The following is a 13,418-nucleotide window of genomic DNA, read 5'->3' as shown; positions in this document are numbered from 1 at the left end:
GTCCAGGCAAGTGATCAATGAAGTAATTTCTAATTGGATTACATCATTAATTAACCATTAATTCACCCAATGTCAAAGAAGAACATTGATATTTACAATTTTACTGGCTGACTTCTGTGACGCTGATTATTAATGTTGTCACCTAGGTTTGAAGTATGATTCTGATCTATAGATTATTAATTGATTTATTTATTAATTTGATAATCAAGCAATCATTTTAGTCATTTTTTAAGCAAAAATGCTGAAAATTTGCTGGTTGCAGCCTCTTGCATGTGAAGATTGATTAAACTTTCTGATGCACAAAAACCAACAAAAGCAGACAGAGAAATATCACAAAAATTTCCTGCACATAGCCCAAAACACATTTTCTCTCTTATTTTCATGTTAGATTTCAGCCTTTTTTTTTGTTTACTGTTCTGTTTGTTTTTGTTGATTTACCCATCAGCCGCTTTTTTAAAAAACACAAAAAATACAGTGTTTCACTTTTTTTGCAAGTAAGTAGCTCCATTTTCTTCATGCTCTTTGTCTCTGGAGCCACTTTAAAAGCTATTTTCCCCACCTGACTTGGATTCATAGGTTACTTATGGAGACACGACTTTTTAGGAAGAACAGCATCATGTGCCGTAGTTACAGTGCTAATGAAGCTCATAGTGGTAGGTGATCCTGTTGCTCAGTTCCCTTTTGATCCTTTACATTTCCATTTTGGTATCTGCACATTATTAATCCACCAAAGGTGCTCAGACAGTATCATAACCACAGTCGCCAGAACAAAAGCCCTGGATTCTCCACTTGCGTTAACGGCTTTATTCTATTTTGCAAGTCCATTACCTTTCCCATGCATGAGCCTAACTGCTCTGTTTACACCCTTCATTTATCATCCACACTCTGTCTGTCTATGTCTGTGTTAGAAACAAGATAACAATAGACAGGTGTTAAGAGGGAGAATGGCAGCCTCAGTGGATGTCATGTTACACTACTGTAGCCTGTCTGACACATAAAAGGACTTTAAACTTCGCTCTGCTCCTCAGGCGAACTCATTGGCATTCAAAGAAGCTCAGGGGAAACAGAGGGCATCCCTTTGTCTGCAGGGACCAAAAGGCAGGTGGTGGAGATAGAGGGACTATTGTGCAGGGAATCCAAATTACTGGCATGTTTTTACTCCTTCCCCCTGTTTGATGGTATTCAGTGTTATGTTTCCATTTTCAGTTAAAGACTTACTGCATTTCTGTTTTTAATTTGAGAAGGCATGCAGTGTTTAAAAACTATAAATCACAAAGTGGTCACTGCTTTGATTTGATCCGTCAAATAATGTCTTAACAAACTTGACAAATAGTTGCTATCAAACTCTTTCTTCTCTGCGACCAGTAACACCAGACCAATTTTCCTCCTGCTTCCTCATATTTCTCCTGTATCTCTGCAACCATTCACCAAGGCTAATTTCCTGCACTTGCTTGTTGTAGTGACACAGTGTAAGCATCCCTCCCGTGCAATTTGGAACAGGAATACAATTGAACTTTATGTATAAATAATCAGCGTGCATTCCCAGACATGCGGAGAGACAAGAGAAGACTCCTCAGTGTAAACCTCTTTTGTGGTTGCACTTCTTGGTGGGTCCTGAAGTAACACCCCACCATAAATCTGGTTCAGAGTGTCTATGTGTATGTGTTTGTATATGTGTGTGTGTGTGTGTGTGTGTGTGTGTGTGTGTGTGTGTGTGTGTGTGTGTGTGTGTGTAAAACCATCTGCCTGCCTGAGTAAACTTGTGGTTTGGACTCTTGCCAGCATCAAGCCTCTATTGTTACTGTACTTGTCTGGCTCTTCCACCCACTGATCTTTAAGGTTGCCATGTTGGCACTCATTTCCCCATGCAACCCCCCCTTCTCACTCCCCCTCGTACTAAATAGCTGGCTCTGAAGCTGAAAGGCATTGAAAGTGTGCCAGAAATCTTTCCCTCAGCATCAGTTGACTGTTGCAGCATCAGTTAACTTCTAGATCAGATTACCAGATTTCTCATCTCATTTCTGCTCAAGCACAAATAATTGCGAGCAACGTTATCTTGAAAGATAATGTGTTTCAGCCCGTGGTCTTCTACACATTCAGGCAAGACGTTCCAAGATCATTTAAATAGACAAAATTATATATTTATGCTGTATGTAGACAGCTGTGTAAATGGCATTGTATATGTGAATAGTTAATTGTATTTTTGAGTTTTAAAGCAAGTGTATCTAAATTTTTACAGACACTTACACCACAAGTAGAGAAGAGTCATAAAGTCAGCAGTGTCCCAGTAATGTCAGTTACACCACAATATTTATGTAAACTTTGCTACAGTTAGCTAAAATTAGCCATAAGACGTATGGTCAAATCAGATCAATGTAAGGCTGTAGCAGTGATATCCCTGTGTGTACTAAATTGAGCAAGGGTCCTTTTTATTGCTTATGAATTAAACTTTTCATTTTTCTTGCAAAAAGAAGAATATGGTCTTCTGTCAAGTTACAGTCTTTATCAATAAAGTTGTTTTCAAAACTACAACAGGTGATTGTGTTTTCACCTTCAGGATTGTCTCCCTTGCAGTAGGTGAAGTTGTCCCAGATTTTAAGCATCAGTAATTTAAATTGCAAATTTCTCTCTTTACTGATTTTCTCTTTTTTTGGCTCAGCTAGGACTTCACCATCTTAGTTTAGCGTGTTTGCATGCTAACATTAGCTAATTAGCACTTAACACAAAATGGGAATGTCATTAGTATTTAGTCCAAAGTATTTGACAAATTGTTTTATCTGTTGATGGCACAGATGAAACATTATGAGATCACCAAAATTATTACAATCATCTTATGGGGAACATGAATGCATAGGCGCCTGAGCAATGTAGCAAGTGGTGCTAGGCATCCCCAGCAAAGTTATGGTTTTGCTACGCCACTTTTTGTCTTTTTAAAAATAAACGTATCACCATACAGTCCCCACAATCAGGTAATCATATCTTAGTAGCCTGTATCAATGATCATTTTTCTATTTTCAGCAACTGACAAAAACAAGTAATCAAAAAATCTGATGTTTTCGGACCACCCTTTGAGTTAGTTCAGTCCAACCCATCATGAGAAAGAGACAGACAGAGCGGAACTTTTCCTCACTGCGCCAAAGTGTCTGAATTAATAAATAGTCAAATGTTCAGCGGTGGGAAATAACTTGTATAGACTTCTGCAAAATACTCTGCTTTAGTTTCAGTTTTAGTTCAACTTTGGATGGAAATTATTTTTAAATATGATGACACATCACTCCATGCTCTGCGCTGTGCTGTCATTATTATGAATATTCTCTCATTTGCTCATACACTGTAAATGAGAGCTGCAAGTTTACTCTAAGGGGAAATAAGGTCTAGTCCTCAACTAAAATGGCCCTTTTAAGTCTTAAGGAGCAAAAATCACCTTCTGAGTTGTGCAATAAAATAGTCCGTGATATGAGATAATGTAGGTTAAAATAATCTGCTTTTCAAGTTATGATTATTCACTCCTGTGTAACATTACAACTACATCAGCTAATGGTGCTAACAGCTACCACTAGAACCTGTGTGTGGGATTGGAATTAGATAGTTGTTGTGAGTTCATATTATTTGTGCTTTGTTGCAGTTGTTAGACTTTGAAGATGGCCTTGTGAATATTGAGAATATCAAACCTCAGGTTTAACATTGTTTAGCCAGGTTTAATTATACAAATCATATGGTGATGTGTTGTAAGACTATGTCATTTATATAAATTGTTTGTCCTTTTTTAACCTTGAGGATGGCCTAGTAGCCTGCAACCTACTAACATTTTAGGCTACATAATGTTTTTATGAATATAATTTCAAATATGACACAATCATTCTTCTAGTAATCATTTCCTGTCCTCATCCACCCAATTATAAACTGTTCTTGATGCATTCTTGGTTGTCATAGCACCCTCAATCAAAGATTAGTGCAAGCGGCTGTTTCTTAATTTAATCCAAGAGGTTAGGTAGTGTAGAAATGCAGGAAATTTGTTTTAAATTACAATTTTTTTCTGGGGGAAAACCCCAGAGCCTCCCACTAATTATGTATCTTTCCAAATTTGCACCCCCATTTTTATATGTAACCAGGCGCCTATGCATGAATGTATAAATTCTTGGCAATCCATCCCATAGTTATCCAGACATTTCACTCAAAACCACAACCGTCAACCTCATGATGGCGCCAGAGGAAAAGTCAGCCTGTAGAAAATTTCATGGCAATCCATCCAATAGTTGTATATATTTCAGTCTGGACCAAAGTGGTGGACCTACCAAACAGTCAACATCGCCATCTATAGAGCCTTTTAGCTGAGGGCCTGAATCTGCAGCTCTATCAGTTGATCTCTAAGAGCACTGGCTGGACAGAGTGTGATGAAAATACGCTTTATACAGAAGTGAAGAGAGATGAATTGAAAATGTGTTCCAGGGGTCTGAATTCTTGCCCTCTGTGTTTGCAAAGTGCAGGGTTGCCTCTCTGTCTCTGCCTCCCCCCTCCCCACACCATTTATCAGCTGCTCTATCATCAGAAACTGGGAACATCCCTTCACTCATGCATCATTCTGTGTGCACATACAAGCACATGCCTTATTCTTCAGGTGTATTCTCAACCCTTTGGCACTGAGTTCAGACATAGCTGTCTGGCTTTAGATGAGTGGGGGAGGAAGGTTGAAGGAGGACAGGATAAGGGGATGACAGCTCTCTTCCTGTGCTGAGTCAAAAATGGGGGAGTTTACAAAGCTATTTGTACCTGAACCTGATCACAAAGCAGCAAGATATGTAGTCTAACTATACTCTAAATTAACTAAAAACATCCAAATGTCCATACTTGATTACAGTAAAAGCTTTTGCTGTTCTATCCTTGAAGAGGAGACTCTTGTTCTGACAAGATAAAAATACAATACCCCGATTATGACAAATCTAATAGATGTATTTCATACATTGCTTTGCCAATTACTTTGGCATTAATTTTCTATTAAGAGAGTACTGGGCTCAGGGAATTTTTAAACTGTACCATGTCTTAATAATTTACTTATTGTAATTTCCTATCATCCTAAAATCCCACAGAGCCCTCGCTATATTTTGGGGAACCTGAGTATGTCGTGGATGAGAGTTCAGGCTACGTTGAAGTGAAGGTCTGGAGGACAGGGACTGACCTGTCCAAGACGGCTACTGTCACCGTTCGCTCCAGGAAGAGTGATCCCGTCTCTGCAGAAGGCAAGACTAGCAGTTTGACAAAAACATCAGCAATCAGTCATGATATTGTATTACAGATAGTGCCACCTACTAACTTAACTTCCTCTCTATCTGCCAGCTGGACTCGACTATGTTGGCATTAGTCGCAACCTGGACTTTGCCCCTGGAGTGACGATGCAGACATTTAGGGTGACCATCCTGGATGACCTGGGTCAGCCAGAGCTGGAGGGGCCTGAGACCTTTGACCTTGTGCTACGGATGCCCATGAATGCTGTGCTGGGGGAGCCCAGCAAGACCACCATCACCATCAATGATACCATCACTGACTGTAAGTATTTATTTATTCCCATGATTACAACAATTTTACAGTGTATTCTTGATACAAGCTGACTCTAAAAAACATTATAGAAAAAGTGCAGATTGCACTCAGTAGCTTCACACAAATGCAGTGAGACTCTCTTATAACAAGATGATTACTGTCTTTACAGTGCCGAAGGTTCAGTTTAAGGATGCCAACTACAAGGTGGATGAGTCTGATGGGGAGGTAACAGCCATAGTTTACCGCAGTGGAGACATTAGCCTTAGGTCCACAGTGCGCTGTTACACCCGCCAGGGCTCTGCTCAGGTGATGATGGACTACAGTGAAAGGCCCAATACTGATGCATCAATCATCACTTTCCTACCAGGTGAGACAACCACTCCTCCTTCTTGCCCACTAACATTTGTTAAATGTCCACTAAACCCTGCAGCACTTATCTCTGAATGTTAACCATTCTTCTCCAGGTGAGACTGAGAAACCCTGTGTTGTAAGTCTGATGGATGACTCCATTCATGAAGAGGACGAGGAGTTCCGCCTGGTCCTGGGAACCCCAAAGAGCAAGTCTCCATATGGAGCTTCTCTCGGGGAGCAGAAGGAAGCACTGGTCACCGTCTCAGATGACAAAGACAGTACGTGCTTTATTATATATTATTAGAAATGTTTTTAAATAACCTTAAAGATGGCAGCGTGCCCTTGAGCAAAGAATTTCACCCATAACTGACTCCGCGGAACTAATAAGTTGGGAGCATGTTTGTACCCGGCACGATAAAAATATGAACTACTATACTACTACTACTACTACTATATATTTTACCTTGTCTGATAGCAAGAAATCTCTGAAGTGAAAAATCTTTTGCTTTGTTATCTTATTTCCTGTTCCTATAAACCATGTTCTGTTTGGATTTCTGTTGAATTTCAGATAAATTATGTTTGAGAATAAGATTACTCCACTTTGCTTCCTCCTTTAGAGCCCATCATCCGTTTCTCTGAGATCAAGTACAGTGTGCGTGAACCCCAGGTGAAAGGAGATGTGGCAATAGTGAAGATTCCCATCTTGCGTCTTGGAGACACCTCAAAGGTCTCAGTGGTGCGAGTGCACACCAAGGACGGTTCTGCAACCTCAGGAGAAGACTACAACCCGCTGTCAGAGGGTGAGAACCTGGCTTAATGGCTGCTAAGTGGCACTTGCACAGCACCTCTTGACATGAAAGTATGTTGGAGATGTTCATGTTTGTGATTATTGCTCACTTCACTGTCTATGTGACTTAGATGTGGAGTTCAAGGAAGGTGAAAAGGAACATTTTGTGGAGATCGAGATCCTGTATGACGGTCAGAGAGAGATGAGGGAGGCCTTCACTGTGCACATGAAGCCTGATGAGAACATGGTGGCTGAAATACAGGTGAGATAAAGGCCACACACAAACAAATATAAACCAGTAGCAAGTCGTATATGTGTACACGTACAGTGCTGCATATCTACACACGTGAGTATGCACCCAGTCATGTCAGCCTGTGTTAAAATAGCCAGGCGGCAGCTGGCATTGCTGTCAGCGCGCCTGAACCACAGTGTCTTATAAAAAGCTTTTCCCTATGGAATGAGATGCTGAGGGGAATGTCCCAGCAGAGCCAAACAGTAGATGCACCTAAAAACAGAACTGCGACATTATACCCATGTACTCTACATCAGGCATGTACCCCTCACATGACAGAAATAGGTTACCTCTGACTAAATTGTTTTGTGCTTTTATCGCTGATGAAAGAAAGACTAATTGAACTACAAAGCATTCTGAGAGCACATTCCTCTATCAAGGCTAAACAATCCCCTGAATTAATTATTCTAATAGCAGAAAATGCATCTGGATCGACATCAAAAAAGGTATGGTGATAGATAAACAGGTTGATGTTTTGGAGAATACTTAAATTTAGTCTGGGAATGTTAGGGCTTTGTACAGGAATGTGCAAAATTTCAAGTTGGTCAAACTCATGACCACTCAGTGTAAATGCTGTAACTGCACGTGTTTAAGTGTTAGGACAGTCGCAGCCTAGAACAATTCAGCAAATCCAAAATTTCTAACTTCTTCCTTTGCCCATACCTGCATAGACAAAAGTGTTGGTCAGTTTTTAAAGTTGACAACAAGCTAATGATGCCCTCCCTCTTCTTGCTAGATGAACAAGGCCATTGTCTACATTGAGGAGATGGACAGTGTGGCAGACGTTACCTTCCCTGCTGTGCCCAATGTAGTTTCCCTGCTCATGTATGATGACATGGCTAAAACCAAAGACAAGCCCCATCCATCCAATGGATACCCTGTTGTGTGTGTGACAGTAAGTGGGATGCTGCCTTTTCCACACTTTGCTCAAATGTACTGTGGGGCTTGGTTCTGTTTCAGTGCTTAGAAATTATTGGCATTATTGAAAAACAATTTAAAGTGGATACACACAGTATATTCAGTCACCATCTGCCTTGCCCTCTTTTGCAGGCCTGCAACCCTAAGTACCATGACTTTGACAAAACTGGTTCCATCTGCTCTGCGGAGAACATCAATGACACTCTTACCCAGTACCGCTGGTTGGTTAGCGCTCCTACCGGGTCAGATGGAGTGACCAGTCCCATGAGGGAGGTAGACACTAACACTTTCTTCACCAACACCAAGTCCATCACCTTGGATTCAATCTACTTTCAAGCTGGCTCCAGGGTTCAGTGTGCAGCTAGGGCCTTCAATGCCAACGGAGATGCGGGTCTGGAGCTGTTGAGCCCCATTGCTGTGATCAGCAAGGAGGAAGGTGAGTGGAGGATAGATAGGGCTGAAGATGACAGCAGCTTAGCTCAATATAGAGTAAATATGTCTAACTGGTAATCCTTATTGACTTTCTTATTGAATTGTTGCAGGTATGTGTCAGCCTCGTATCGCAGGTACTGTTGGAGCTGAACCTTTCTCTGCTAAGATCCGCTACACAGGCCCAGATGACCCTGACTTCCCCAACCTCATCAAACTGACTGTCAACATGCCTCACATGGATGGTGAGCAGTAAAAATATTTGCAATCTTTGATATATGGTCATTATTGTTTAGTAATATAGACACAGATCCACAAAAAACTTGTCTTTTTGTTTCACTCTACAGGCATGTTGCCAGTGATCTCCACAAGACCTCTGTCCAACTTTGAGCTTACCCTGAGCCCCGACGGCACGCGTGTGGGCAACCACCGCTGTTCCAACCTGCTGGACTTCAATGAGATCCAAACTGGCCATGGCTTCATCACCGATGCCACAAAGAACCCTGAGATCATTGGCGAGACTTCACCCTACCAATACAGCGCTATCATGCGCTCATCCAACTCACTGCGCTTCTACAGGAACCTCAACTTGGAGGCCTGCCTATGGGAGTTCACCACCTATTACGACATGTCAGAGCTCCTGAATGACTGTGGAGGCTCCATAGGCACTGACGGACAGGTGGGACATCCATAAAAGCAAAAACTGTGGAAATCTGGTCATGCCAAACTGACACAAAACCAGTTAATGTCAATGTAATTGCTGCAATCAGTGGCTTCACATGAAAATATCTTTGACATGGAAATGTGTGCCATTGACCAATAGCAAACTGTTTTGACAGTGCTAACCTCTGACAGAATGGAAAGTCAGAGAATCCAAAATGGAGGAAGCTATCGTAACTTATTTACCGTGTTGCACCATCCACTTTTATTTAACCCTCATCTGCTGGGAGTATAAACTGCCTCACAAAAGAGGAATGGTAGAGGTATGGACAGTTATGAAACAGGACTCGATGGTACCATGGCATAAATATTTGAATAAACTGTTAGATGATGATGATGTAAAATCCTGAAACAAAACGGAAGGGGGAGGTAAACAGCCCAGCACAGAAAAAAAAGAAAGAAGCTTGCTCCTGGCTGTCTAGCCCGCCAGCTACAGTAGTTAATCAACTGGCTAACCCTGTGACTATTTACTGTTACCGAGCTCCTAGAACCACACATTTTTGCAAAGACATGCTGATGAATTTTGCTGTTCCACCTTATGGTGTGACCAAGCCTTTACCCTCATACTGACATTATCTGTTTTCCCACTTATTTAGGTGCTGAATCTGGTCCAGTCCTATGTCACTCTGCGTGTTCCTCTGTTTGTGTCCTACGTCTTCCACTCTCCTGTGGCTGTGGGAGGCTGGCAGCACTTTGACCTGCAGTCGGAGCTCAAACTCACCTTTGTGTATGATACAGCTATTCTGTGGCAGGACGGCATCGGCAGCCCACCTGAGTCTGAGCTACAAGGTACATTTTCAGACCAATACTGCTCCCTGCTGGTGCACACAGGGGGGTAAAATGCACTGTTTTGTATTTGTTAAATACTTTAAAACTTCTCTGTTTTAATAGGAGCCATGTACCCCACCAGTATGCGTATAAACGAGGAGGGTCGTCTGGTGGTCAACTTCAAGACTGAGGCTCGCTTCAGGGGACAGTTTGTTATGTCTCATCCAGGTATGGGAGTGGCATACATGCACACACACCGTAAACCCATCTAGTGTGGTCATTCTATACAAGTGGTCTCCTATTGGATTACCCTGTGGCCCACATCCTCCCCTCATCTATTTCTGGAGTTCCACATTAGGGGTCCTTCCTGTGTGAAAGTGCCAGAGGTCATTTCAGCAAATGTCAAAATGACCCCGCCACATTCACAGTTAGGAAGCAAGTGTCGCAAACAATATAAAAGGTCACTCCATAAATAAGAAGGTTGACACCGTTACTAGTTTTAGTTTTGACAAAATGCAGCTTAAGAGATTTATGACTGTGTACATGTACATGTTTTCAGGGACTAGTGTGTCATCCATGGTGATGTGTGCTGACCACCCTGGGCTGACGTTCACTCTCGCCCTGGTCAGGACTGAGCCTACATACAACCAGCCCATGCAGCAGTGGAGTTTTGTCTCAGACTTTGCTGTGAGTCATGCCATCAGATCGGTCTTGCTGCTACAGTAAAATATTCACAAATTTCATAAACAGCAATATTGTTTCTATGTGTCTATGTGACCTATAGGTGCGTGACTACTCCGGGACCTACACAGTGAAGTTGACCCCCTGCATTGCATCCCCAAACGCAGAGTTCAGCATCCCTCCTGTCTGCCACCCAAGAGAACCTCTCACTTTTGACATTGACATTCGCTTCCAGCAGGTTAGCCACAATCTCCTGACAAAAATCTCCTGGTAATATTTAGTTCTGGGTTCATGTGGTAGTCATACAAAGTAAGATCACTCATACAGAGTACACTGCCTAATATCATAAAACAAGCCAGAATTAGAATTGATCTGATTTGGAAGAAAGTTACATTATCTCACACAACAGCATCATCCATCCTCATCCATCATCTGTTCTGTGTATGGTGACTCTTGTTCTGTCCTCCAGGTGAGTGACCCAGTGGCAGCTGAGTTTAGTCTCAACACTCAGATGTTCCTGTTGTCCAAGAGGGAGCTGTGGTTATCTGATGGCTCCATGGGCTTTGGAGAAGGGACTGATGCTGCTTTTTCAGATGGTACTACAACACTGCCACCTAATGGATTTTAGTAAACATTACAGCTGAGGACAATGACCCTCAGGGAATCTCATGTCTAAGTTTCATCTATCCTCTGCTTCAGGTTCCATGATCTATGGACGTGTAATGGTGGATCCAGTCCAGAACCTGGGTGACTCCTTCTCCTGCAGCATTGAGAAAGTTTTCCTCTGCACTGGAGCAGATGGCTACGTTCCCAAATATAACCCCACTAATAAGGAATATGGCTGCCTGGCAGATGCTCCCTCTCTGCTTTACAGATTCAAGATTCTGGTACAAAACCAATGAATTCACAAGCTACTACTTTGGGGTTTTATATTGAAGTAAAATTAAGATTAAGAGCTCATCTGTGTGTGTTGTTGTGCAGGACAAGGCCCAACCTGAGACCCAGGCCACAGCATTTGGTGATGTTGATTTTAAGGCCACACTGGCCCAAGATACACCTGGAGCTCTGTCTTTGGTCAGACAGCCTGGATCAGATGGCTTCACACTCTCCTCATCTCCACTCTTCCAGGTATTGATATTTCTTACAATGCATCCATGTAATGAAATCATACATGAACATGGAAAGAAAACATTTGCGTGTTTGCTCTCTAGGTGGCTGCTGGTCGAGAATGGTTCATCCACACTATCTACACTGTCCGCTCCAGAGAAAACGCCAACCGCAACATTGGCAAGCGTAGTTTGGAGTACCTCCATCACAGCCTGTCGTCCGTTGAGCAACCTCAGTCCTCCAACATTGCAACCAACCGCCACCGCCGTGCTGCCCCTGCTTTCTCCGGCCCTTCTCTGTCCCAGGATATTGGTGTTGAAAACAATCGGGGCACCAACATCCAGCACATCGCCCTGGACCGAACAGACCGCATGGTGGTCAGCCAGCGCCAGCCCTGGTCTCCCAGCCGTGACCGCGACCCCCTCCTGGAGCGCCCCCTGCTGGAGAGTTCTGGCAGAGATCCGGCTGACACCTCCACCCTTCCCATGTTAGTGGGCCTTGCGGGTCTGATCCTCCTCATCTGCCTCATCGCCACCATTGTCATTCTGCTGTTGCGGCGCAAAAAGAGAGAAAAGAAGACCCAGTTCCCCCCTTACACCACCTCGTCTTCTTCTGCCTACATCGGCTACAGCCAAGGCCCAGCGAGCATGTGGGGCAGTTCAGACAACTCTGAGGTCTAGATGTCGACCTCCCTCAACCCTAATATCTGTCTCCTATTAAAAAGACTATGATAGTCTCTTCCACCACTGTGCCTTCATTGCCCAACTTGTGTAGCACTGAATACAGCCCAGTACAACCTGTGGACAGCACAATATGTCAGTGCTTAGAGCTTACATGCAGAGAATGCGTGTTTTCTGATCTCTGATGTTGGGTAGTTCTTGCTGTAATGTACTGTAGGGTTTTGCCTTTTTGCAGCCTATTCAGAACCATGGGTGTAAGTAGAGCCCCCTAAAATATTTACCTGCTTCATTGGTTGCAAAGTTGTAAAATATCCCTTTTTATCCAATGTTTGCAAATGCATGAAAAGCCCAATTTAGTGAATGCCATTTGATCACCTCAGGCAACCTTGTTTAAATTTCATGAAAGAAAAGAATTTCTTAGTTTACCAAGTTTTTTATCACTGTAATACACTGTTCATTATTTTGTGTTGTGGAGAATAGAGTACAATGGACTGAATGTTAGTTGAAACTGACCTTAATGAATGATAATGTGATTTAATGATTTTTAGTATTGCTATATCACTGTTGTGCTTTAAAAAGCCTACAGTATACCCACCCACTGTTGAGTAACAATATCAATATGGTGTAATTGAAAGGGATTGTAAATGTTGTCATTTTAGTCTTTGAGAATGCAGAAATTCACATTTATTTTAAATACATTTTTTTCAGGTCAATGTGGCTAAAATCAGATACAAAACAATCTGTGTACATATAAATGTAGGACTATGAAAAAAAAGGTATTAATACACCCTGATGAAACTTGAACAATTATGAAATATGTCTTTCTGGTTTGTCGATCAAGTCCTTAAAAAAATATGTGCAGTATCAAAAAAATGATTCTTCTACAGATGACAGTATATTTTCATGTGCCAACTATGGCTTATTAATTTTGTGTCAATTTCAAGAGTTTGGATGTATGTAAACCTCAACTGCCAAATATAAATGTCCAATTTTTTGAATTGGTGTCTTATTTACCATAGTGCAAACACTTTTTTTTTTAAAAAAAAGGGAAGTTTATTTGTGATTTTCAAAAAAGACATTTTCTACTTCACATAGGGAAATAAAAGAACAAATGTTGTTTTCAAAATAAAAAGGGTGCATATTGTTTCAA

At 41.9% G+C, this 13,418-nt stretch overlaps 1 protein-coding gene across 1 annotated transcript in view; it reads left to right on the top strand.

The window, feature by feature from the left end:
* The window catches only part of frem3 (Fras1 related extracellular matrix 3), a 32,580-nt gene extending 19,314 nt beyond the window's left edge, over positions 1–13,266 (top strand). The window contains exons 7-24 of the mRNA XM_044347196.1: positions 5,088–5,237; positions 5,335–5,544; positions 5,705–5,902; positions 6,000–6,164; positions 6,504–6,686; positions 6,805–6,935; positions 7,702–7,860; positions 8,016–8,319; positions 8,426–8,557; positions 8,660–8,991; positions 9,629–9,821; positions 9,924–10,028; positions 10,360–10,487; positions 10,585–10,719; positions 10,951–11,077; positions 11,181–11,368; positions 11,463–11,609; positions 11,693–13,266. Of these exons, the coding sequence (XP_044203131.1) occupies positions 5,088–5,237; positions 5,335–5,544; positions 5,705–5,902; positions 6,000–6,164; positions 6,504–6,686; positions 6,805–6,935; positions 7,702–7,860; positions 8,016–8,319; positions 8,426–8,557; positions 8,660–8,991; positions 9,629–9,821; positions 9,924–10,028; positions 10,360–10,487; positions 10,585–10,719; positions 10,951–11,077; positions 11,181–11,368; positions 11,463–11,609; positions 11,693–12,268 (3,563 nt within the window). The 3' untranslated portion in view covers positions 12,269–13,266. The remainder of the gene's footprint in view (positions 1–5,087; positions 5,238–5,334; positions 5,545–5,704; positions 5,903–5,999; positions 6,165–6,503; positions 6,687–6,804; positions 6,936–7,701; positions 7,861–8,015; positions 8,320–8,425; positions 8,558–8,659; positions 8,992–9,628; positions 9,822–9,923; positions 10,029–10,359; positions 10,488–10,584; positions 10,720–10,950; positions 11,078–11,180; positions 11,369–11,462; positions 11,610–11,692) is intronic.
* The last annotated feature ends 152 nt before the right edge of the window (positions 13,267–13,418 follow it).

The sequence above is a fragment of the Thunnus albacares genome, chromosome 3 (genome assembly GCF_914725855.1).
Source record: "Thunnus albacares chromosome 3, fThuAlb1.1, whole genome shotgun sequence".
Taxonomy (NCBI): domain Eukaryota; kingdom Metazoa; phylum Chordata; class Actinopteri; order Scombriformes; family Scombridae; genus Thunnus; species Thunnus albacares.
Note: the sequence above shows the minus strand (reverse complement) of the source record. Positions and strands in the feature narration are given on the sequence as shown.